Source organism: Pteronotus mesoamericanus, unplaced genomic scaffold (genome assembly GCF_021234165.1).
Source record: "Pteronotus mesoamericanus isolate MK-2021 breed Mesoamerican mustached bat unplaced genomic scaffold, CSHL_Meso_final scaffold_85, whole genome shotgun sequence".
Taxonomy (NCBI): Eukaryota; Metazoa; Chordata; class Mammalia; order Chiroptera; family Mormoopidae; genus Pteronotus; species Pteronotus mesoamericanus.
Window position 1 is genome coordinate 9,994,656 of NW_026555329.1, and position 27,055 is coordinate 10,021,710.

A 27,055-nucleotide genomic window follows, 5' to 3' on the forward strand; every position below is an offset into this window, starting at 1 on the left:
AGGGACTGGGGGTTCAATCCTTGGTCAGTGCGCATATAGGAGGTAACGGATCAATGTTTCTCACATCGATGTTTTTCTCTCTCCCTCTTCCTCTCTAAAATCAATTAAAAAAATGTCCTTGGGTGAGGATTAAAAAAATGTAGGAGTTATTTTTCATTATTGGTGTTTTTTTAATATTTAAATATTTCAAATAATATAATAATAAATATACAATATGCTAAACCACAGAAAAGTTTAATATACAACTGAAAACCACTAGGATTCCTAGAAATACCAGGGGTTATCTCAGTGTAACTGTGAGCATTTGAGCAGGTTCTGTGCCTTTCTCTTCAAGGTATCTTTCCTCTCGTGTCGGAACTGTGTCCCAGTTCAGAGAGGTAAGAGCCATCACTGATCTCTTCATGGACCTTACAAATACAGCATCTTCTGGGTCATCAAACACAGTTCTGCAAAAAGGGCAATTATGTCAGAAAAAAAAAGTAGACCAAAATGAAATTTTAATTTTGATGTATCAATGCCATGTTTTTCTATGGTATTGGTAGTACAGTACCACTAATTTTGGGCTCTATTGACAAATGACTCTCAGGAGAAGTAATGCTATTTTTATTCTATATATTGTTTATTTTAATAATAGAGTTTTGACAAAATTTTGGATCAGCTGTTACAGTTTAGGTCTCACATATTTATACATTCATGTTTTAAACCAGAGTTAAATGAAATGATTAAAATATTTCTAGACCTCAGTCATATTATTATCCTACATACACTTCATTGGGAAATTATTTTCTACATGATGCCTTGATCCTAAAACTCATGCTCATATTTTTTCTAAATGTGCTTGGGGATAATATTTTTCAACACTGAATACAAAAAGAATTCCTAAGTTCAAAATTAAAAAAGAGTAATGGCTTTTAAATTCATTAATATTCATGAACCTGAAATGTATTTCATAGTTTAATGAAGTATTTGCTTTTGAAAATGTAAATTCCAGTGAATATAAAATGTTAATAATTGCTCTCACTGGGCATATTTAGGGGAACAGTAAACAAGAAAGATAAAGACCCTCATTTGTAATAGCTAATAATTCTTAATTTTTTATGCATTAAATCACGCTTTTATTTATTTTAGGTTATAATAATAACATTAAAAATTTAAATATGTCAAAAATGAATAAATACCTTGAATTCATTAATCAAAGAAAGACATAGCAATTTTTTCTATTGAAGAGTTAGCCATTTGTTTAAACTCATTAAAATCTACTTTGGGAAATGGGAATAATTTAGGGGTCAGCGCAATTATTAAATAATTTGATAATAAGTAAAGTTAAAATCACTTACTTGTCTACATTATTCGCAAATGCAAAATCTAAAAAAATACATTGCTAAATTAGTATCTTTCAAATGTTTATTTAGCATTTTAAAACAATGGAACAATGTTGTAAAGGAAATGTCTAGAGCATAGCTATCTGGTTTTTGAGCATGCATTTAGATGAATAATTTAATCCATCAAAAAAGCTTTGATTCCAAACCCCAAATTGAAATTTTCTCTAACATATAGTGTTTTAGGTTTGTCTTATGTTTTGAGGCAAATCTTTAAATACAATACACATTTCAAACCTCTCAGAATTGAATGCTTAATCAACTTAGTTACCAATGAAATTCAAGTGGGAATTTTTATTTTATAGTTGAGATACTGAGTCTCATGTGCAGAATCTGATCCTTTTTTTTTTTTTAAAGATTGGCACATGTATCTATAAATGGAATAATAGGCCAAATGAGGAGAAATATATAAAGTAGTTTAAACCATTTGGATTCTTGGCATTAACTTCAAAGAAATGGAATAAACAAATCCTAGATCACAAGAATCTACATCTTCCCTAGCTTTGGAGCTCAAAGGCTAGTCCTCAAAGCTTGGATTTCTTATGGTATCTTGCAGAGACCGTCATTGCTTTGTTTATTCCTCTTCAGAGGGCCCAGCGCCAGGCTACAGAAGGAATGCAAAAGCACCTGTTGGGCCACCAAAGCCCGCAGTGTGAGCTCTTGCTAATCCATAAGCAGCAGGGAGCACACAGCCTCTGCCTTAAGAGAGGAGTTGATGGCATCCTTCTCTTCACAAGTGGCCGACTCAAGTCTCCCACAAACCACAAAGTTGAAGTACATTAATGTCCACAGTAAAACTTTTCCTTACTAGTCGAGATGGTTTTCAAACCCAGGGGAATCTGATCTCAAAGCTTGTGCTCTTGCCTCTACACTGGTTGTTCTCTAATTGAAATATGCACAGATCACTTGAAAGCCTTGTTAAGACACAGCTTCCTGGGTCTGACCCTTGAGTTTCTAATTTAGTAGATCTCCTTTGGGGCAAGAACTTGTATTTGTAACAAATTACTCAGTGCTGCAGCTGCTGGTTTGGAGACCACACTCTGAGAATCCTTTCTCTATACTATACTTTTCTGCACCCAGAACATGCCCTCCAGACATTACTTCTATTCTATGGGACATACAGAAGTAAAAGAACAAATTATATGACACTTTGTGGAAACAATCATACAAATTCTACATTATTATAACTGGCTTGGTCTCTTCAAAAAGTCATGGGAACAATTTGAAGATCTATTCTAAATTAAAAGAAATTTAAGAGCCATAACAGCAAAATGTAATTAGGAACTTGACTGGATTCTGGTTTGAAAAAGTAGCTATGGAAGCCATCTTGGAATAGCAGAGAAACTTTGAATATGAACTACATATTCAATAATATAAATGTTATTTTTCTTAGGTGTGATAATGGCACTGTGGCTCCACAGGAGAATGTCATTTTTAAATTTACAGGGCAAATTACTTAGGAGCAAAGTGTCATGATGACTGCTACTGAAGTATTTAAATGGTTCAGCAATGCCATCAGGTTTTCCAGTTTACATAAGGCAACATCTCAGTGAAGTGTGGTGAATATGGCAGAATATTATTATTAAATATACATGGGCATATACAGGTATTTAATATTCTTTCAACTTTTTCTATGTTAGAAAAATTTCACAATAAAAAGTTAAGGGAAAAGTCCTGATTTTGCCCTCTTTTTTCTCTTGCTCTGTCTCGAATAATAGTTTAGCTGGTTGTAAAATTCTTGGTTGACTATTACTTTTCCTTAGTATCTTAAAGACATTAGATCACTGTTTTCTGACTTCCATAATTGCAGTTGGAAAGTTTGTTGTGAATCTATACACTATTCTTTTGTAGGTAAATTCATATTTTCTGTCTATTTTAAGATAATTTTGCCTTTGGTGTGGATCTTTGTTGTTACCAGTCTTTTATGTCTTTGGGTTAATTTTGTCTGGTGAATCTAAGGATTTATATCATTTACCAAATTTGGAAAATTTCCAGACATTTTTACTTCAAACATCATCTGCTGCCTAATTTCTCTATTTTTTCCCTTCAGGATTACTAAACTTACACTCAACCGTATCTTTCTAATATCTCCTTACCGCAACAGCTAATAAAATTTTCTGTATCCTGCTTTCTCTATGTTGTATTCTGGGCAATTTTTTCAAAAGCATTTTCCATTTTAATATTTTTCCCTTCATTTCCAGGAAATCTGTCCTTGGATGTATTTTCATTTTCAAACGTATGTTTGCAAAAGTGTCACAAGGAAAAAGTTTTTGTTTTTGTATCTTTAAATCCCTCTTTGTGATCTTGATGGTGCAATGCAGCAGCCAACTTATAACCATAAAACACATTAAGAGTAGCAGAAAAAAAGATATGTGTAATAGTAATGACATCAATGACCTTCACACTAACCCTGGAACCCTACCTCTGTACTTCTTTATTATGTGACAAACATAAACCTATATTAATGTAAGTCACTGCAGTTGGATTTCAGTGACATGAAAGAAATTAATCCCAATTAATGAAACATCTGAATATATTCAACTTACATTTGCATATAATGACCAAAATATTAACAGTGCTTATTTCTGGGTGGAGAAATTGTAGACGATCTTTGTTTCTTCTGAATATGTTTTCTATATTATTCAAAAACTTATAGCCTTCATGGGTGAAATTGTCCAGTGATATGGTATAATAACAACTGTAGTTTCCTTACTAATCCCTTTATATTGTGCTAGTTACTGGGGTAAGGACTTCAGTGTAACATCGCATTATCATCACATTACCTCATTTAATTTAATATATGTAAATAAAGATGAGAACTGCATATCATTGTAATTTGACTAGTAAAATTAAAGGATATTTATTTCACTATGTAGGTACTTAGCTTATTATACATTGCAGTTATTGTTATCAAATTACCCAAAAGTTTGAGAGATTGTAATTTTATTTTTTTCTTTTTTCAAAATACCTGAAGGTACTCTCTGGGCTGGTTTTTGCTTAAATGGTGATCTAGGATTCCATGAGGCATCTACTTTTCCTCTGAATGCTATTGATTGAACAACATGAGCCTTTTTGTGGTTAAAAATTGTAATCATTGATCTTCTTTCTTTTTCTGTAACTTCTGATAAATGCAAAAAGTAATGTTGTTGCATAGCATTATAAATAGATATGCAGAGTAATTCAAAAGAGAACTGAACATCTTCAAAAATATACTTATCTGAATTATGGTATATATAAACATCCTGTCAAAACTAACTTGTGAGGGGCTATCACAGTTATTCCCATAATCTTACAAGTGCCCAGTATATGCCCCTCACGGCACAGGCACGGATCGATCCTAAGGTCTCCCAGGCCCTTTTAACATCACCGCGGGTGACTGACATCACAACTATGATACAGCCCTCATTTCCTCAAGGCTGTAAGGAAGAGGTGGCATAAACATAAGGTTTTGATGTATCCTTATTAAGAAGGTACTTAATAATTATCAAGAATGTTCAAACCTAGACATATAAAGGTAAGTAGATAGATGGGTAATAAAGCAGACCTCAGAAAGTGTAAAATATAATGCACTGTTTTTGTAACTTATATGAATCAGACATACTAGTTTATCTACAATGTCTAAAGATATATGTTTATAAAGAAGGTATTGATTATACACATTTTAATATATATTTACATAATATCAAAGAAGGTGCTTTTTAGAACTTAAATAGACCTTAAGAGATTTAGTCCAATTCTTACATTTTTGAAATAAGAAACTAAGGTACCAGGGGTAAATGACTTTGGCATTCAACACATTAGTGTCTAAATCAGAATCTGGAGACCTATCCTCACACTCACATGAGGTGACCCTTACAAGAGAGTGGTCAAGAAGCATAAATTCCTAAAGCAGGGCAATTTTCATAGAGCAAACATTTCAATAATAATTAAAAAACTTTCATTTATACAAAAATTATTTTCAAAGATAGTCAACCTTTATAAACCACTGAATTATAAGAATTCCTCTCAAATATTTCTCTGCAAGAAAAAGTGTCCTTACGGTTTCGGTCAAGCAACTCCACTCCTGGAAGATGGTAGATTATATACAAACGATACAGATTATATTGGCAAAAAGGGTTTTGGTATAGACCTGCAAAGAAAGAATCCAAACTAAGATGTCATATTTCAAAAATAGTTTCATTTATCACTTGATAAAATATGTACAATTGCAGGATTAATATGAAATATAAGGACAGGCAAAGTGCTGCTTCACAGGTCAAACCAACAGCCTCAGTAAACGCTTATTTATTCAGAGCAGCACTTACTCTTCCTGTCTGTTAAATTCATTCATTCAACAAATATTTTAAGGGCTTACTGTCTACTTGGAACTGTGCTACATGCTAGGGATATATCTTTGACTGAAATTTGCCACAAATGAGAAAAATTTTAATATGTCCATAAATTAATGAGTAAGGACAAACTAGATATGATCTCTAGGGGGCTCTTGATGCAGCTCTTTATCAAAGTTTTAATCACTTGGTTCTCTTCTCCCCATCTCAGAGGTCACAGGATATTTGTGTAGAGATGGGCAAAGATGCAGTGCACTGTCCTAGTACCATTTTCTTTCTCCACTTCATACCACTGCACATAGTTCAGAAGAGGTAAATGGCAGGAGCAGCTTCAGAACTCAGCAGGAACAGAGCTTGAGCAGGAATGATGTTGCATCTTGCCTACCTCTGGTCAGGTGCACAGGTGCCGGGATACCTAAGGAACCATGCTGGCTAATACCGTGGCTGGAGGTGAGAGGCGTGTGGGTGTAGAAGAGCTCCTGATGCTTCTGATGGACATCCCTTATGCACCAGCATGTGAAACATTTTTTAGTCTTCAACAAGAAATTGTGAGGTTTTTATTTTCACGAAAAAGGTAAAGTATTTTCTCTAGTCTTCTTTAGGTAATGTTAAACAGGTGTTCTTTTTTTTTTTTCAATACAATGTGAAATAAAACCTTTACGATTTCCAGTTGGATATCTTCAGCTATTGGATTCATCCTACATGCGATTTCTGAAGAAATACATCTAGTGAGGACCACTAGATGGCAGTAGCAGAAAGAGCTCCAGCTATTGTACAGCTCCATTACTCTTGCAACAATGAGGCTCTTTCAATGTACATGTTAAATTTAGCAGTACTGCTGTAGTATTTGACTGTTTATAAAATACAAACAGACTTGATAAAATCATGAAAATATTAAGCATTAAAAGCCCAGAAAAAGCTGATTAACATTTATAAAAAACCTGAACATGGAGAACATGCTTAAACAACAACAAACTATTTAGATAAAAACTGAAAAAGTTAATCATCTGGTTGTTTTCTCTGTAGTTAATAAAATGTTCTAATATTTCTTGTATAAACACAAGCTTTCCTGGCTAATAAAATTGTTATATATAGCTGTTCCCTGTGGAAAACATGAGTTTTAGGGGGATTTAAGGGAGGCAATGGGAGACGCCTGGTGCATCATAAACAAAAGTTTTGACTGAAGAAAGGCATAAAAGGAAATGTAGAGCCAGGAGCAACCCAAAAAAAAAAAAAGATAAAAGAAAGAAAATATGTATGTATTGGGGGTTAATGAGGGGAAAAATGAAATGGATAGTTTTCAAGATTTCTTAAGTAAGGGCAAAACTGGTTTGAATTTTAATCTTAAAAAAAGAGGCATTTAAAATGGTAACAAATAATTGTAACTACAGGACAGGGAATAGGACAGATGTATATTAAACCAGTAATAAGGACAGATTTAAAAAGATCCACAGGGATCATGCATTGTAGTCTGAGCCAGAGAGAGAAGAGAAACGGACAACCTTCAAGGATATAAAAGCAAAACACAATTGTTTTAACAAGAGTTTATGGGGGAGAAAGAAGTCACATATTCTTTAGTGCCACAGTCTGCCCTGGTTACTATCTTGGAGAATCACATCTGAAGCCTCATAACCCTATCATTCACTACAGCAGGTGAGACCTGGGCCTGCCTTTGCACATGATGTTAATGGAAAATACACCAACACCTTTCAGTGACATTTACTTCTCTGCACACCCTTCATAGTCTCTTTTCCCTCTGAGAACATCACTATTTCATTTTTTTCTTGACCTTTTCTCCTAGTGTTTAGTTAAGTAATATCTTTACATAAATAAAAAAGTCTAGCTTCAGATTTGGATTTACTGCTATTATATTAGTTATTAAAATGTCTCAATACTAAAAACCCAACGTGCTTATTATGGTTCAACATTCATTTCATCATAAAGTAAAATCTAAGTGACAGCAAATCTGAAGACTGTGCCCAGCCTATGCCTGAATTAACTTAAATAAATAAACAGAATTAAATAATTTGAAAGGCATTTAATTTTTATTATTCTTCACTTTTTCCTTAGCTCTTAAATTTTAGAAGGAAGCAGTCTGGCCATGATAGAGGTGTAGGTAGATACGCTTTGCCTCCTCTCACATCCAAAAGGACAACAACACATTTAAAAACAAAAATCAACCAGAACTGCCAGAAAAATCAAACTGTATGGAAGTCCAACAACCAAGTACTTAAAGAAGAAACATTCATCTAGACCAGTAGGACGGGTGCAGGTGGGCAGCCAGGGCAGAAAGGATGCAGCAAGTCAGTGGGCCACGTGGGATAGGTGGCGTCTGGCAGGCCGGGTGTCCGGCTGGCAGACCTGATGGTCCCACATTCACTTGTGGATAAGCCGGGAGGAACAACTGGGGAGCGAGACAGGCTGTGCAACCCAGGGTTCCAGCACAGGAAACTAAAGACTCAAAACCTCTGGCGGAAAAAACCTGGGGGTGTTGTGGCAGTGGGAGAGACCCCAGCCTCACAGGAGAGTCTATTGGAGGAACCAACAGGGTCCTAGAATGTACACAAACCCACGCACCCAGGAATCAGCATCAGAAGGGCCCAATTAGCTCGTGGGTAGCGGACGAAGTGACTGAAAGGCAGCCGAGAGCCAAGCAAGCGACATTGTTCCCTCTCTGACCACCCCCTCCTGCCCACACACAGTGCCACAATGCAGTGACATGGGTCACCTCCCCATACCTAAGGCTCTGCCCCTTGCAACATAACAGGAACACCAAGATAAAGAAATATGGCCCAAATGAGAGAACAGATCAAAACTCCAGAAAAAGAACTAAGTGATGAAGAGATAGCCAACCTATCTGATGCACAATTCAAAACACTGGTAATCAGGACGCTCACAGAAATGATTGAGTTCGGACACAAAATGGAGGGAAAAATGAAGGCTACGTAAAATGAAATAAAGAAAAATATACAGGGAATCGACAGTGAAGGGAAGGAAACTGGGACTCAAATCAATGACTGGGAACAGAAGGAAGAAACAAACATTCACCTGGAACAGAAAGAAGAAACAAGAATTCAGAAAAATGAGGAGAGGCTTAGGAACCTCCAGGACAACTTTAAATGTTCCAACATCTGAACCATAGGGGTGTCATAAAGAGAAGAGGAAGAGCAAGAAATTGAAAACTTATTGGAGAAAATAATGAAGGAAAAGTTCCCCAATCTGGCGAAGGAAATAGACTTCCAGGGAGTCCCAGAAGCTCATTGGACCCAAGGAGGAACACACCGAGACATATCATAATTAAATTACCCAAGATTAAATATAAGGAGAGAATCTTAAAAGCACCAAGAGAATAGGAGAGAGTAACCTACAAAGGAGTTCCCATAGGACTATAAGCTGAGTTCTCAAAAGAAACCTTACTGGAAAGAAAGGGCTGGAAAGAAATATTCAAAGTCATCAAAGGCAAGGACCTACATCCAAGATTGCTCTATCCAGCAAAGCTGTCATTTAGAATGGAAGGGCAGATAAAGCGCTTCCCAGATAAGGTGACATTGAAGGAGTTCACTGTCACCAAGCCCTTATGATAAATGTTAAAGGGACTTACCTAAGAAAAAGATCAAAATCATGAACAGTAAAATGACAACAAACTTACAACTATCAACAGCTAAACCTAAAAAACAAAAACAAAAACAAACTCAGCAAACAACTAGAACAGGAACAGAATCGCAGAAATGGAGATCACATGGAGGGTTATCAGCAGGGAGGGGGAAGGAGGAGAATGGGGGAAAAGCTGCAGGGAATAAGCAGCATAATTGGTAGGTACAAAATAGACAGGGGGAAGACACGAGTAGTACAGGAGATGGAGAAGCCAAAGAACTTATATTTGGACCCATGGACATGAACTAAGGGGGTGTAGGGCAGAGAAGGATAAAGGGGAGAAAAAATGGGACAATTGTAGTAGCGTAATCAATGAAATATATTTTAGAAAAAGAAAAAAATTTAGAAGGAAGCAATCTTATTTTTAACTGTCTTTTTTTCTCCTTCTATACTATTAAGCATTTTACATTTTGGATTTATGAGTTTTGGATTGATGCTAAAAAAATTACCATAAATTAAGTTTTTAAGATATGAAACCGGTTTCCTGTGTCTGAAAGTTCTGAAAGCCTTCCATGATGTATGGGGTACATTCCTTTAGAAACTATGAAGCACAACTGCTTACACTTTCACTTTTAATAGGTTAATACTGTTTAATCCACCTTCCCTCTGGGCTACTTATAGAGAACACCTCAGTGGCGCCAGCACTGTCTTGCTTATCTTAATTTGGGATTCTGAGTCTAAGCAATTTACATTCACCCAATAATATATCAGAATGTCTCTACTACCTTACTGCACATGCTTGAGTTATATGAGTCACATGTGTGAATCTACTTATTATTGAAACAGAAGAGAAAAAATTAGTCATCTAAATAATTGGCTTCGGTTAATTTCGTTTGAACTTTTAAAGCAATAAATAAAATCATAATGTACATGAACCTAAATGTTTTCAAGGCCACCACAGAAGAGACTTGATGTAATTAATAACGTACCAATATATCCATTTTGATACATGGGGAAAATGATGCAGAGAAGCTAGAAGCAGTTATATCCTGTGCCTATCTACACAGGACAGCCTGTGAGAGGAAGTGTAGATCCCAATGATCAGGCATCAAGATTTTAAGGTTCTGGCTCAAGGTTACTTGGTAAGGTCAGCACCTCCAGAAATATTACCATCTTATTTTAACTGAAATCTGTGGGCCACTGCACACCTCTAAAATAGGGGATGAACAGAGTAGAGGGGTCAGAATATTCTCTTCTCCAGGACAAACAGCAGTGAAAAAGACCTAGCTGACTCTTCTGACTGGGGGATTGTTCTGTTCTGTGGTCCCACCTTGAGGGACTTTCCAGGTGAAGAGTTGCAAATGAAGAGACCACCCAGATCATGGCCCCACCCTGATCTCTCAGCAACCCTCTGCACTCCATGGCTGTTTGTCTTCAGCAGGGGCCTAAGGCCCAATGAGGACGGATAGGAAACGTTTAGGAGTAGAACCTGCAGAAAGTGAAGGCCCCCTGTTGTAAAGGACTCACCATCTCCAATGGTTATCCTTATAGCTCTTCTAAGAAGCGAGTCTTAAAAAATATGGAATGTAGGAGTCTAAGTACACTTTCCAATAGTGAAGCTAATGAAAGAAAATTTGACATGTGGAGACTAAAAGTTTAGAAGCAGGAAAGTGTTAAGTATTTTGTTGCTGTTGGTGGTGTTTTACCTCCTCTGTGCTGGGAAAAAAGGCAAGGGGCCAAAGGTTCGTGGATGTCATCAGCCAGGAAGTACGTCTTTGACACATGGAGATCCCGATATAGAAAGAGTTTGGAGGTGTGAAGGGAAGAAGAAAATGGAGTTGGAGAAGGAAGGTGTGGAAAGGTAGGCCACCCGGAGAGGTGTGGAAAGGTAGGCCACCATCCTGACTCAGCCTGGAAGTCAGGACGTCCAGTGTCCAGTACCCCACACTCTGCAGCTGGTTTGATATCTCCCTGAAGCTCCCAGGCATGTGTCTCCTGGGCAACCTCTTGGCAACTCTCATAGATGCCAGTGGAGGGTGTGTGCTGAAATGGGTTAGGGGTTCGCCTCCAGGAAATTCTCTCACCCTCTGAAGGACTTGCCACCGAAGTGGAATAATAACACTTCAGCATTTTATATGATTGGACAACGTGAACACACAACAATTTTTAACATTTTAAAATATATGAATTTCTCATTTGAATGAGCAGAATCTAATCTGTGATTGCAAATGAGGCTCATAGAAACTCATCGTGTTTGCCATGGCTTTTGCCTCACTGCCCAAATACAATCAGTAGTTTAGTAAATGCAAATATTTTTCTATATAATTATGTATGTATTTATTTATTTATTTTTATTGTTGCCCAATTACAGTTGTCCCAATTCCCGCCCCCCCCCCCGTGCTGCTGTTGCCCTCCCCTGGCCCGCCCACCCTCCCCCACTCCCTCGGGCAGTCCCCACTCTGTTGTCCATGTCCAGGGGTCCTTTATACATGTTCCTTGACCAGACCCTTCTCCTTCTTTCCTCCATTTTTCCTCTTCCCCCTCCCCTCTGGTCACTGTCAAATGGTTCCTTCCCACTGATCAGAATAGCCTTCATTAACAAATCAACAAACAATAAGTGCTGTTATGGCTGTGGGGAAAAGGGAACCCTAGCACACTGTTGGTGGGAATGCAGACTGGTGCAGCCACTGTGGGAAACAGTATGGCATTTCCCCAAAAAACTAAAGATGGAATTGCCTTTTGATCCAGCAATCCTGTTGCTGAAACACCAATACCCTAAGAAGCCTGAAACACCAATTCAAAAGAACCTATGCACCCCAATGTTCATAGCAGCACTATTTACAATAGCCAAGGGCCAAAACAGCCTAAGTGCCCATCAGTAAATGAATGAATCAAAAAGATGTGGTACATTTACACAATAGAATACTACACAGCAGAAAGAAAGAACTCCTACCCTTAGTGACAGCATGGATGGAACTGAAGACTATTATGCTAAGTGAAATAAGCCAGGTGGCAAAAGACAAATACCATATTATCTCACCTATAAGTGAATCTATTGAACAACAACAACAAAAAAACGAATGAGCAAAAGAGACCAGAAACATATGTCAGGTATCTCATGCAGCAATATCTTCGCTGATATATCTCCTAGGGTGAGGGATATAAAGGAAAGAATAAACAAATGGGACTACATCAAAGTAAAAAGCTTCAGCATGGCTAAAGACAACAGTAGCAGAATGAAAGGGGAGCCAATTATATGGGAAAATATGTTTGCTAATGATACCTCAGACAACGGTCTGATCTCATATGACTCAACACCAAGAAGAAAAAGAATCCAATTAAAAAATGGGCAAAGAACCTGAACAGACACTTTTCCAAGGAGGACCTGCAGAGGCCACATAGACATATGAAAGCATGCTCAACATCACTAGCCACCAGAGAGAAGCAAATTAAAACCACAATGAGATACCACTTCCATATAATTTTTTTAATGAAATGGGGCCAAGTGTCAAAATGTGCATATTTGCTACCAAAAATTTTCAGAAAACTCTTATTTTTGTAATTGGATACAGCATTTTCTCCATTTCAAAATATGATATCTCTGCAAGATTTCAGTTGGAACAATTATAGTTCTATAACTTGAGTTACATCACTATGATTTTAAGTACAGGTCACTCAAACCGTTGTGATAGGTAATACTATAGACATTATATTACTAAGTTGTCCTAACTGGCTTTCAGAAAACTAGAAAAGGCACTCCTGCACCACACTCAGGGATGATGCAATTCTGTGTTCACACACACACTTGACAGGGCAGTGGGGCACAGCGTGGGTTTGACGCTCCCCTCTTTCCAGGGGCAGGCACAGAATACTGTTGGCTATGATTGGGGAAACCTTGATTGCAAGCCTCCAAATTTTGTATTGTAAAATAAATTTGTTTAAATTGAGTCCTTACAATTAGCAAATTATCCAATTAGTTTTGAATCAAGCCCCTTCAACACTAAGAAATATTTAGCCTGAGAGTTATAAAACCATAGAAGTCCAGAGAGGGTCTTTCCTGGTCACTTTTTTGTCCCCATGTAGTAGAATGTCACATAGTGAATACACGATGAAATTTTGTTGAATGAGTAAATGATAAATATTTATTGAATGAATGAATGAATGATAACTAAAAGAAACAAGGCATAACTACAAGTTTCAACATTTCTTAGTAATTTGGTTAAAGCTCTAAGCCTTGTATTTCCACCAATAAAGAGGAAATAATTTTAATTGTCAAAGGATTGCTGTAAGATTTGAATGAGAATATTATCAGAAAGCATTTTCTCAATAGGAAAAATATTCAAATGTACTATTATGATTATTTAAAATGTCAGTTATATTTTTAAATCTCTTTATTACTTAGCAGAATTTCTAGACTGTGCATCTTAAATCATTATCTCATTTACAAATCTACAATAATTTTTTTGTTGCTACTTTAAAATAGCATTAGTGTCAAGAATTGCTTTAATTTTTTTTTTTTTGCAGAAACAGCTTAATATCTGAAGCAATCCTGAGAGACAGCTATTAACCCATTTTATAGAAAATTGAAGATAAGTGAGAGTTCTGGATCTAGCTAAAAAATGAATAGGAAAAAAAATCCACTTTATGACATTATACAAAGAAGTTTCCAAACTCTATTGATAACCCACTCATTGATCTAAGCATCTTTTTCCTTGGTACACCTAGAACCATTTGTCCTGCATTGAGACTGTGTGTGGGTTTATTCACCCTTCAATACTACAAGCCTATTGAGTAGGAACCATGTATTATTTATTTTTTCAATCTATCTCATACTTCCTTCCAATACTGAGGCCAGTTCCTTGTTGGGTGCGGTTCAGTATTCATGAAAAAGGTTTGTAGTTCATCCAATAAAAACTTAAATAAAAATTTATTTTTTGATGTCAGCTTTATTAATATAACTCATATACCACACAACTCATCCATTTCAAGTGTACAATCTGTGGTTTTTAGTACAGTCACAGAGTTGGACAACCAACACCACAGTCAATTTTATATTTTCATCACCCCCAAAAGAAACCCCTTTCCCCCAGGCTGTACACCCCAGTCCCCTCATCCCCCTGGCCCTGGGGTAGCACTGACATATTTAAAAGTGGCTACTATCTCTCAGTGTTGCTCCCATGATAGATGCACCTATTCTGGATGTGTCATATAATGGAATCATATTATATGTGCTAAAATTTACTTCTAAGGTTAAACCAAAACCCCCGATTTAAACATGTAAATAAATTATCTATGTCACTTTTGTCATTTTCCTTCATTTTCATTAGCATGTCATATCATTCCACAAACATTTTTTTCCTACATGTTCTTTTCGAAACATTTTCAAAAGGAATAGATCTAGCCTTTTTCTCAGGAATATCTAAGTATTTTAGTTATTGATCTACTTTCAATTTAAAAAACAAAAAAGTTCTGTGTTTTACTATTTTGACTTATGGCTATACAAAAGTGCAAATTAATACTTAGGGTCTTCAGATTTAACATTCCCTTTAACTCCTTCACTGTCGCGTCAATGTTTGTTAACTCATTGTGGTGCAGTAGGAGTATATGCAACGAAGGCAAATAGTGCAGGCCTAAAAAAAGTTTTACAAGATTTTAGACACTTTTTAATGTTGACTAAACACACTAACTAAACAAAAGTACAGAATATATTACAGCTAGTGAAAGAAAGAATTATTATCAATAATATTGACAATTATTAAGAATAGAGGAAAGCATAAGAATTCAATTAATTGAGTATAGTGTGGGAATGTAGAGTCAATTTCTTTTCACTGTTTTTGTTTTACAGTTTTTTCCCCATAGCAATGATCTTTTTGTTTGATTTTAGAAGGGTTATTTTATTCATTCTTTTTCTTTGTTTTGTTCTGTTTTGCCAATGTCACTTAGATTTATAATGCCAATCAAGGGAATAATGACTCATTCAGTTCAATACCTCCCCTCAAATTGCTCAACTAAACATTTTCTTTATACCACACAAAGCCAAATACTAATATCATTTTTATGGATTCTAAATTGAAAATTTTCCCACATTTTTAACATAAGTGAAAGTGGGTTGTATCTTTGTAATAGCCACATCATAGTTTAACCAGCAAAAATGTCTTTCTTCATGGTACATGAAATTATGGTAGATCTTAAAATTATAACACTTTGATTCTATGATATATAATATAAAGAAAAATGTTTTGTGTTATACCTCTTCATATTTCATGATCATAGTACACCATGTATTTTTATATATGGTTTGAAATTGTCAGTTTAGAGATTTTTGCACATACAAAATTAATTCAGAGTGAAAGAATTTGATTGGCAAAAATTACAGCCAGTAAAAACATTAAGACTATTTACAAAGTTGTTAGGTTTATGAATGTTCCCAAATATTGTTAAATTTGCTTCTGCAGTATCTAGTTTATGTGCAACTATGCAGTAGAATGGGAAAATTTCTATAATAAAAAATGATTCACTCACTTTTTGAATATCATGACACAAGACAAGATTGCATTAAAACTGTAATCAAAAGCACATTTCTTAGAATGAAATGTACATAATAACATTAGAAAATAATAGATTCCATCACATATTTTCAACATAAATGTTAAAACAGATTTTTGCATGCCATTAATAATCACATAGTTAAATGTTATTATTTAATTGAAAATTCATTCAATCAACAGAGAAAATTTAGACATACCTTCTATGTCAATTATTGCATTGTTGTTTAGATACAGTTCTGTCAGACAATAGTTTCTAGTTAGAAATGTTATTCCATGTAGCTGAAAATAAGAGTTGGAGAACAATTCACTTTCTACAAAATTATATGTACATATCTATATAAAACTATAGTAAGATCTTTAAAGTTTGATGTTTGCTGTTATTTTTAATTATTTGTAATCTTTGGCCTGGGCTATGAATTTACATCTGGATTATCTTTGAGGACAGTGTGGTAAAAAGGATGTTTTCGGCTAACTTAATATAAACCCATCTTACCACATTGTAACCGAACTCCCTTGTATGGTTTACAGAGCCACTGAAAAAGCGCCTAGACCTTTTGCTCTAACAACATTCCACACAATTCTGCTCCTTATAGGCTCATTTGATCTGGCTTCCACAAAATCAACTCATTCACCGTCACATATTATTAATCAAGCACTTAGTATTCCATAGAAATATATGCTCAAGATTGTAAATTAGTGTTGTATGTTTTTTAAAGCTTGTCATGGGAACTATTATTAACAGTTACATGGAATTATTTTGGTCTTTGTTGGACTGATACAGACAGAAAGATGCCAACCTATCTGACTTAGTGAGGATTTATTGGTATTTTACTATGTCCTCTCACATCTCAAAAAGGCTACTGTTTTAAAACTTTTTTTAATGAATTTTCTTTACTTTTTTTAATGTTTGCACCATTTACAAATTTTGAAGCTATAAAAGGCATGTGTGCTGCTCAATTCATCATTTCAAATTCATCTGCATCAAATGATGTCAGCACTCATGTAGAAGGAAGACAAATAATTTCACCACAGCTTTGATAAGTCATGAGAGGAACCATGTTTTCCCCCGTTAGGAGAAACCATTCACAGTAATGAAGAGTGGTTCATGGCTGACTTCCTAATCCCTTCTACTTTTTCTACCAGCCTCCTGACAGCACTACCTTCTAACCTCCTCACCATTCCCAAATCTAAATATAGCCGCATCTGGAGACCCAAGATGGCAGAGGAGTAGGTGGACGCTGCATATACCTCCTCCCAGGACCAAACTGGAATTGCAACTAAATTGTAGAGAAATCATCCTGAGTAGCCAACTGAACATTAGCTGGAGAGAAGCCTTATAACCAAGGACAGACAGAAGAAAACATCTCACTGCAACGTGACTGGTAAGGAGTGCAAAGGAGGCACAAGAGGGCTCGTTGTGCTCCCACCAGTGGCAGCTGAAGTTCTGAAGGGATATTTCAGCAACTGGGGTTTCCCCAAGAAGTGTTGGGTCTAAACCCCAAGCTGGGCTTTGCTGCCTACAGCACCAGAGCTGGGAAAGGAACCCAGGTAACATCCAGTTGTGAAAAGCAGCAGGGGACAGCTGGAGATGCAGAAAGCCTCTTAAAGGGCCAAGGAACAAAATTCCCTTTGCAGCCACTTATCTTAGGCTCTAGCAGAGCAGGGGCAGAGCGGACTAGAGATGTGTGAGCAGAGTCTGGGGATGGTGGCTCTGGGGAGAGAACCGAAGGAACAGCCACCAGGATCCCTGTGCTGTCATTCCCCATACTGTAGAGGCCATCTTTCTCAGGCAGAGCACTCTCTTCCAAGTGACATCAGTCTGGGGGGAAGCAATAGACTCACCCAACACTGTAGAGCTTAAGCCAGGCTACTGAGTACAGCCTGAGGCTATGTTAGTGATTAAGTTTAATATCTAAGGCAGATCTCTGGGAGCTCTGAGACTTTAGCTGTCCCTCCTCCAGGCTGGTAAAAGCTGGCCTTAGTGCACAGCCTGGTTCTTTCTGCACACAAACAGGCCCAGGAGAGGGAGCCACAAGCTGTGGATTGCTGATAGCTCCAAACAGGTTGCCTAGGGCTGGTCACAGGCAGCATCTCACATAGGCTCGCACCAGAGTCTTTGCAGATCTATCTAATACATAGAAACAAACACAAAGAGGCAGGTAAGACGAGAAGACAAAGAAACAGACCTCAAGTGAAAGAATAAGAGAATCCTCCAAAAGAACTAAATGGGAGGCAAGCAATTTATCAAAGAGAGTTTAGAGTAATGATTATAAGGATATTCAATAGTATGAAAAAAGACACAGAAACCATAAAAATGGACCAGTCAGAAATAAAGAATGCAATTGGAAATAAATGATAAACTGGAAGGAACAAACAGGAACATAGATGAAACATCAAATCAGTGAAATATTTGGAGACAAGATAGGAAAAAAAACACTCAAGTCGAAGCAGATACTGTGTTCATGGATAGGAAGAATTAACATCATTAAAATGTCCATACTACCCAAACCAATCTATAGATTCAACACAATTCCTATCAAGATTCCAATGTCATATTTCATAGAACTAAAACAAATACTTCAAAAATTTATATGGAACCACAGAAGGCCCTGCATAGCAACAGCAATCCTGAGAAAGAAGAACAAAGTTGGAGGAATCACACTACCTGATATCAAACTATACTATAAGTCCAGAGTCATCAAAACAGCCTGGTACTGGCATAAAAACAGACACATAGATCAATGGGAGAGACTAGAGATCCCAGAAATAAACCCACACCTTTATGGTCAATTAATATTTGACAGAGGAAGCAGGCACATACAATGGACTAAAGAAAGTTTATTCAATAAATGATGTTAGGGAAATTGGATAGATACCTGCAGAAAAATGAAACTAGACCACCTTCTTTCACCACACACAAGAATAAATTCTAAATGGATTAAAGATTTAAATATTAGACCTTCAACCATAAAAATCCAAGAAGAAAACATAGGCAGTAAAATCTTGGACAGTACTCATAGCAATATTTTATATGATATTAACCCTAGGCAAGGGAAACAAAAGAAAAAAATAAACAAATGGGGTATATAAAACTAAAAAGTTTTTGAATAGCAAAGGAAAACATCAACAAAATAAATAGATAACTCATGGAATGTGAGAACATATTCGCCAATACATTTGATAAAGGGTTATTTAAAATTTACAAAAAACTTACAAAATTTGACACCAAAAAAACCCCCAATCTGATTAAATAGCAGGCAAAGGACCTGAATAGACACTTCTCCAGAGAGGACATACAGATGGTCAATAGACATTTGAAAAGATGTTCAATGGCATTAATCATCAGAGAAATGCAAATTAAAACCACAATGAAATATCACCTCACAGCTGTCAGAATGGTCACCATCAGCAAATCAGCAAACGAGAAAGGGGAACCCTTTTGCACTGTTGGTGGGAATGCAGACTGGTGCAGCTACTGTGGAAGGCAATGGACCTGCCTTTTGACCCAGTGATCCTGCTTCTGGGAATATATCTGAAGAAACCTGAAACACTAATTTCAAAGAACATAAGTATCCTTTGTTCATTGCAGTGCTATTTACAAATGCCAAGATATGGAAGCAGCCCAAGTGTCCATCAGTAGATAAGAAGATAAAGCAACTATGGGACATCTACACAATGGAATACTACTTGGTCATAAAAAAGAAAAGTTTACCCTTTTTGACTGCATGCATGGACCTGGAGAATATTATGCTGAGTGAAATAAGCCAATCAGAGAAAGACAAATACCATATGATTTCACTCATATGTGGAGGCTAACGAACAAACTGAACTAACAAGCAAAATAGAGGGAGACTCTATTTAGATAGAGAGTGGATGGCAGAGGGTTGGGTGGGGAGAGGATCGAGCAAAAGGATAAAGGAGTCATGGACATGGACAACAGTGTAGTGATTTCAGGGGGAAAGGGGAATAAAGGGGTTAAACTGTAATGGAAAAATACAATAAAACCTTTAAAAACAATAAATATAGCCACATCTGACATCACTATAGAAAAAGAAAATCAGTGGAAACCATGACTTTTTTCCTCTCCTTTTCCAGTTGCCTACCTGACCACACTTTAACAGCATTACTAATTAGTTGTGGGTTTAGTTTCTCTTGCATTACACATTAACTTAAGTAGAATACTAATGAAGTCAATAGTTCATCTTGATTATAGAACCACAATTTTCCCAAGAGCATTAACATCCTTGGCCCATAGTTACTGGTATTTTAATATTCCACTGTTTGTTGGGGTGGAGGGAGTGAAGTGGAAAGAAATAAAGCCAGATCATAAGGATCTTGGGGTGCTATTAAAATTTTTTTGCACAGAAGAGTGTTACTGTCTAATTTTATTTTAGACATAAAATGGCAGAGTAGAACATAGTTTAGAAGGGATAATAAGTTTAATGGCAAGGGATGAATAGGAAGGGTGTTAAATACTGATTCGGAAGAATATATGCTGGCCCAGGGTAGAGTGATGGCAGTGGGAGAAAAGTGAGAGACAGTTCCAAGGTAAAATGTGGAGGACATAATAGACATTTCAATTTAGCTAGTGTACACGTAAAACCTATATGACCCTATTAACCAATGCCATCACAATAAAGTCAATTTAAAAAGAAAAGATCTAAGAATGGAATTGGAGGACATGTTGATTTTCCTGATACTCCAGCCATCGTTAAAATAAAATGTTATTATAATTATCCTTTAAAATAATGGACACTGTAGACTCTAAGGATTGCCATAGGATTTATTTTTAAGGTGACATTTTACAAATCTATCTTTTTAGCTCAAGGCTTGGCTCATCCAAGTGATTCTGGTGTTGATTCGTAAGTCAACAGTGCGGAAACCAGTTCAGGACATGGTTTTGACCATGGCTCACTTTGATCCTGAGAGTATTTTACACTTGATTCATAAGCAACCTAGTATTTACCCAATGTTTTTTCAATATATTATTTTTCTGCTTCACTCAGACAAAGCATGCTTCTGTAAGTGAACTGCCATTACCTTAATAGGACACATGCAAAGAAAAGTTCAACTTGGCTGAAAATATTAGAATTTTTATTTACTCACTTTTCCATTTAATACGTATTTGTTGAGCAGCTGCTATGTGGCAGACACTATGCTAAGTTCTGAGGGGATAGCTGTGAACAAAATAGACAAAAATCCCTACCTTTTTTTCCTAGCAGGGAAAGAGAGAATAAACAATGTACCATAAGTAAACTATATATTATGGCATCAGTTAAGAAGTGATATGGGAAAGAGAGCATGGACTTTGGGCCAGGAGGGAGGCAGTGTTATGTTTAAACGGACTGGTTAGAGTGGGCCTCACAGAGGAGGCAATAATTGAAGAAACTCTTGATGAAGGGGCGGGGCTGGGTCACTGGGATATGCAGGAGGAGCACCTGGGGACTCAGGTCAGTGCATAGGACAAGGACAGGATGGCTCCTGGCGTGGCTGGATGAGAGTGAGCCAGAGAGTGAAGGTGGGGAATGAGGTCAGACAGGTGATCAGGGGTCTGCTTGTGCAGGGCCTTATAGGGTTAGTGTAAGAAGTTGGCTGAAATTAACAGTAAATCATTGGAGGTTTTGAGCAGAGGAATGACATGTTTTGACTTAGGTTTCTTTAGATCATTATGGCGATTGGATTGAGTGACTCTCAGTGGGGGGCAGTTTCCCCCCAGAGGGCATTTGACAATGCCTAGAAATATTTTAAATTGTCCCTCCTGAGGGGAAATCTTCTGGTATGTAGTGGGTAGAGGCCAGGGATGCTACTAAACATAGAAAAATGCACAGAAGAGCCCTCACAACCAAGAATCTTCCATTTCAAAAAGTCAGAAGTACCGAGGTTAAAAACCTAGGGGCAAAGACCTATAAATAAATGATTAAACAACATGACGAAATGCTGGAAAACTCTCTAATTTGTGTTATATAAAAGGGTATATTGGCCAAAGAACCTATATACATAACCCATAGACACAGACAACAGCGTGGGGATAGCCAGAGAGAAGCGGGGACAGGAGTTTGGTGGAGGTGGGCAAAGGGGGTGGGGAATGGGGTCATTTGCAATGTGCCAACAATAAAAACAAAGTTAAAAAATTTCACAAAAAAGGGTATATTATTATACATTTGAATGCTGAAATCACAATATTTCCTAAATTTACATAAAACTAAATATTAGTTGTGGAAAATTTTAATAACATACACTGAATTATATAGGAGAAAAAAGAAAAATTGCAATATAGTGCCAAGATTCCTAAATTCATTTTTATGGTGTTCCTATTCAATAAATGAAAAAAAGCATTCATGTGTAGCTTAGTTTAAAGTATATACAATACTTCAAATGTAATCTATACTTTAAAAATATTAAAAAATTCTATTTTATCTAGTATAAACAGATTTTATTCTCATGTTTTCTCCTCTTTATTCCCTGTTACTAAGTTTTTTTGCATATGCTCTTTTCCAAAAATCAGTTACCTTTCTTGGCTAAGTCATTTTAAAGCATAACCAGATATACAGTATACATATCTGTGAATTTCACAACCATGCACTGACGTCTTATTCAGGTTATTTATGTTGACTTACTTTTTTGAGGAAGTTTTAAATATTTGACAAAATATGATTCTTTCAGCAAAGTTGACATGAGGGATGCAATTAATGTGGCCCCGAGGTAAGAGAAACTCTCAAGAGCCCAAATTGTATGGAATGCCTGCTAGTTTGTTCTATTCTGTGACAGTCCTTCTGCTCTACCACAAGGTTTGCGCTGTTCTCAGTTGTTTTTTTGGAATGAGGTAGGGTATGTACAAATGAATAATAAATAAAACACCTGTTCCCACACCTGATTGAAGGAACCAACTAGAGCCCATGACACAAAGCTTGTAAACTATTGAAAACAAGTATTGCCAATCACAGGCTTCTTTACAAACATTTAAAACAGCATGTTACAAATAAGCATTTCCATTTTTAAATTGTGGTTTGCTAATCTTGTACACCAATATTCCTTCTGCAAACATATAACTTTCTGCTATTCATCAAATTTCCAATACGTGCTAAGGCCTGGGAGGTAACAAACAACATCATAGAAGAATGAGCTCAGGGCCTTTCTTAAAGCAGTTTTGTTTATTTTAATCTAACCGTTCTCTAGTCAGCTTGTATGGAAAATGTTATTATAAATAAGTATTTCAATTATTTTTTTAGATGATGAAGTTTATAAACAATGGCTTTGCCAACGGAGGTATTTTTATTCAAATTTAGTTTGTAGAAGTTGTAACATTTTGCTACATGGAAGAAACTCAGATTCCATTTTGGACGGCTGCTCCACGAGGCATTATGCAGGTTTTTTATCAAATGCTCATTCTAGTCTGAGGTAAATTAAACTACCAAAACACTGCTCATTGCTCCAGAAATAGAACACTAGCATTGGGGTACCAATATTAAGACTTACTATTAAATATCTGTAAAAAACTTTTTTGAGGTAATCAGCCAAAACTCAAATTAATTGTAGTTTGAAAAACAAATCATGTAGATCACTTATCTAAGCAGACTCAACTTCTCATGAGAAGCTGGAAGGGATAAACTGTGAACTGCTAATTCCCTCGCTCAGGCTCGCTGGAAGATGAGACGTGGAAGGGAGTCTAGAAGGCCTCGGTTAATGTGTATCTAAGTGCAGCTGCCTCCCCCTTATTATGGCAGGTGAGATTAGAAAAAAGGTGATCCATACAGGGAGGAGAAGCAGAACTAGTGAATATCCATGCAGTACAAGGAGAAAACCAGCCCTCAGAGAGTATAAGGAAGGTACCAGAGTTCCTTGAGTAAACCTGGGAAAGCTGAGGCATTGAAGGTCCTTAGAAACAAGCTGTACCTATTTAGTTTGCTATTCTAACGTTCAGACCATAAGTTTCAGTTTTATTATCCACCAGATAACAAAGGGGAGAAGTGCTCACCTTGCTAGCATGCAGGGCTGCAAACACACCAGCCTGCGTTCATTGCCTCCCAAGGCTACTGCTTTCTCTCATTCCATTCCAGGCAGTTTGCAAATGCAATGTCCTCACCAGGAGCATACCCACTCCCGCTGCGCTTCCTATCTCTATCACTAGAGGAGGCACCCTCACATTTATTGCTATATTCTATCAGTAGCCTAAACGCAAGGACTGAATAAGACATATCAGATAGGATGCTGCTGGCTCCATGCAACTTCTACACTCAAATCAAACTAGTACATACGTTAGAACATTTATTACGTCACACACCGAGGAGTCCCGAGAATGTGAGAGCAGCAAGTCGGAGTGTCTCAGGGATTCTCTGGGCGCTGTTTTTCTGTAAATGCTGGATCCACTCTCAAGTTGGTAGAATAATTCTTGACTTCATATCCAGACAGGAAAGTATCCAGAGGAAACAAGGAACCTCTGAGGAAGTACTATCATGGCTAATATGCCCCTTAGAGTTTTGGATCTTGAAAAAGAATATTCATTTTTCATGCAGAGTGAATAGTAAGGTACCTTAGCAACCAGTCAATTATTCATCAATAGGAAAACTCACAACAGTTTATCCGCTTACCTCATGACTACTTAAAACTTATTTTGGGTATGCTATCTTTTCAGTGTTATGTGGACTAAGTAAGTCTTTTTTTAAAGAACAAAGTTAAGTGATGGTGATTTTGGAAAAAATATGCTTTGTTGAATGCAAAGAACCAAGCACAAGAAGTGAGTTCCGCCTGTTGCATCCCTTTCCCACCAACCTCCCTTCTAAAACAAAAGAAAGTAAAATAGTTGACAGTTTACTCAGTGCCCTCATTTGTACATCATGTATTGAATATCTGCTGGTCAACTGTATGAACATTCAAGGACTGGTTGGAGGTGGGACGGTATCCGCTACCAGAATGCAAAAAAATAAAAATAAAAATTACAAAATCCCTAATTATACCTCTTCCTTTAGACCTACCACCAACATTTGCACATATTCTTTCCTTCAAAACTGACCACTGAACACCACACAGAGCACACATAAAAAACAAAGATTAGTCACTTTCTCCATGCCTTCTGATTCCCATCTTTTTCTAATCAGAGGTCGCACACTGTGACCCAGGATAATTTTTGGCCAAGTGTTTAAAAGAGTTTTCAATTTGCATGCCCTTAAGTGGTGCATGTACTTTCCATTTCAGTCATGAGCTGGCTGGGTCTCAGAGCTGTTTGTTTGTTCTCCCAGAAATTATTTCAAGCGTATGAGACTTATGCGCACACTTAATACTAGAAGCACTTTCATTTTTTATTTAGTTGGTTAAAAAAGACTGAAAATGCAATATGATATTGAAATGCTTTCATAAACATGGTTGCTTAAAGATTCAACACTGTGAATCTGGACTACTGCTTGACAAGCATACTATTGCTGAAAACTCAAAAAAAAATTTTTTTTTTTTAAATTTGGCTGGTGTTTGAAAGTCTAAATTCAAAATATTAGGCCTGGATTTACAGTGTGCAAAATTAAAGTTGTTGGGAAGTTAAATTTTGAAAACTGAGAATAAGTTCCTGACTAGCTAACTGTACCAGTGGCTGGGTTTGTATTTTAGTTTGGTCCTGCTCTTTGACTTGGAGCGAGCTCGGCGCCCCGCTCAGGCTCCCGCTGTGGGGGTGGCACAGTGGCCTCCTAAACACCAATCTCTAAGAGAAGCTTCAAGGGCCACACTCAGTGACCTTGAAGGGTGTTCCTGCAATTGGTAACAGGAATGATTTAGTGCCTGGTCCTTCCTGAGGAAGCTAGATGAGCTTGGGTAGCAACTGGAAGGTAACAAACCCCCTCTACCTCTGATAGCAGGACAAAGGTGTGTGTGTCATGGCATGCGGGGCCCTTGTAGGAAGGTTGATCTGGGGCATTTCATAAGGGATTCTGCCCAAGAAGGTACTTTGCCAAGGCCAGGAGATGCTCAGTTGTAAGTACCAATAGGATAAAATGTGAGAGGTGGTCAGAAGTGGCTGGCAAAGAGGAATTAACAGTTGGGTTAACCTAGTAGGGGAGCTTCCAAATAACCCATTAGAAGAAAATAATTCAATTTTGAACATTTGTTAATACCAGAGAGTGCAAATCAAATAGCTGTTTCTCCCTTGCCTTTCTCCTACCTCCGCATCTCCCTGTTCTATACCAATCCTGGAGAAGACTGGGGTGAAGGCAAGAGGGAAGGAGGCAGCCATCTGCCATCAGACCTAGCTGGATATGGGAGGGGAGGTGGGGGCATCTCATTTATAAATGAAAATTGAAAATTGATTAATATGTTCTCTTAGACACTGTCATTTCTGAACAATGACTATAACTCAGATGAACTGTAAGACTTTGAGTGACATAGGAGAGATGAGAACAATCCTGAGACTCTCCAAGTTTTCTTCCAGGAGTCTGGAAAGGAATAGCCTCCTCTGAGAAGCTTTTGCAGGATGCGGGAGACAAAAGTAACTGCAGTATGGTAATATCTCACCAATTGTTCTATTCAATATACATATAAATTTTCTTACCTAAGTTTAAATTAAATATATGAAATAATACTTTTAAGATTAGCCCCATTGAAGCTTCTGGTCAGGATGGTAATGTAGGCAGACATTGCTCACTTCACACAACCACATCAAAATGACAACTAAAATATACAACAACCATCTCTCAGACACATCAGAAATTGAGTTGAATGGAAGTCTGACAACTACGGAACTGAAGAAACCATATACATCCAGACTGGTAGGAGGGAGAGGATGTGGAGTGGGCTGCCCCCAAATCCATATGGATAAAAATTTGGGAGGGACATCTCAGGAGCGAGGGGTCCCAGACCCACATGAGGCCCTGCAGCCCAGGATTCCAGTGCCAGAAAGATAAGTCCCCACACCTTCTGGCAGCAGGGATTGAGTTGGTGGAGTAGGCTGCTGCAGCCTTAAGCAGTTCCCCTTGGGGACCGCACACATGGACTTACCTACTCAGACTCACTCCCTCTGAGTTCCAGCACCAGGGTAGCAACTTGAAGGGCACTGGTAGTATACAGGGGGAGACTGGCATTGGGGCAAGCAGAGGCCATTTTCCCTTTACTGAGCCCTCCCCCCACAGAGCCAGTAGGCTAGTGCCATATCTGAGATTCCATCAACCTGGCTAACACTGTTTGACTCACCTTGGAGATCCCCAGAGGCTCTACCACACCCAAATTA

At 37.3% G+C, this 27,055-nt stretch overlaps 1 protein-coding gene across 1 annotated transcript in view; it reads right to left on the reverse strand.

The window, feature by feature from the left end:
• Nucleotides 1-85: 85 nt before the first annotated feature.
• LRRC72 (leucine rich repeat containing 72) overlaps nt 86-27,055 on the reverse strand; it is a 37,755-nt gene continuing 10,785 nt past the window's right edge. The window contains exons 4-9 of the mRNA XM_054564073.1: nt 16,047-16,128; nt 14,821-14,931; nt 5,419-5,508; nt 4,348-4,500; nt 1,338-1,365; nt 86-446 (exon numbers count right to left, since the gene is read on the reverse strand). Of these exons, the coding sequence (XP_054420048.1) occupies nt 281-446; nt 1,338-1,365; nt 4,348-4,500; nt 5,419-5,508; nt 14,821-14,931; nt 16,047-16,128 (630 nt within the window). The 3' untranslated portion in view covers nt 86-280. The remainder of the gene's footprint in view (nt 447-1,337; nt 1,366-4,347; nt 4,501-5,418; nt 5,509-14,820; nt 14,932-16,046; nt 16,129-27,055) is intronic.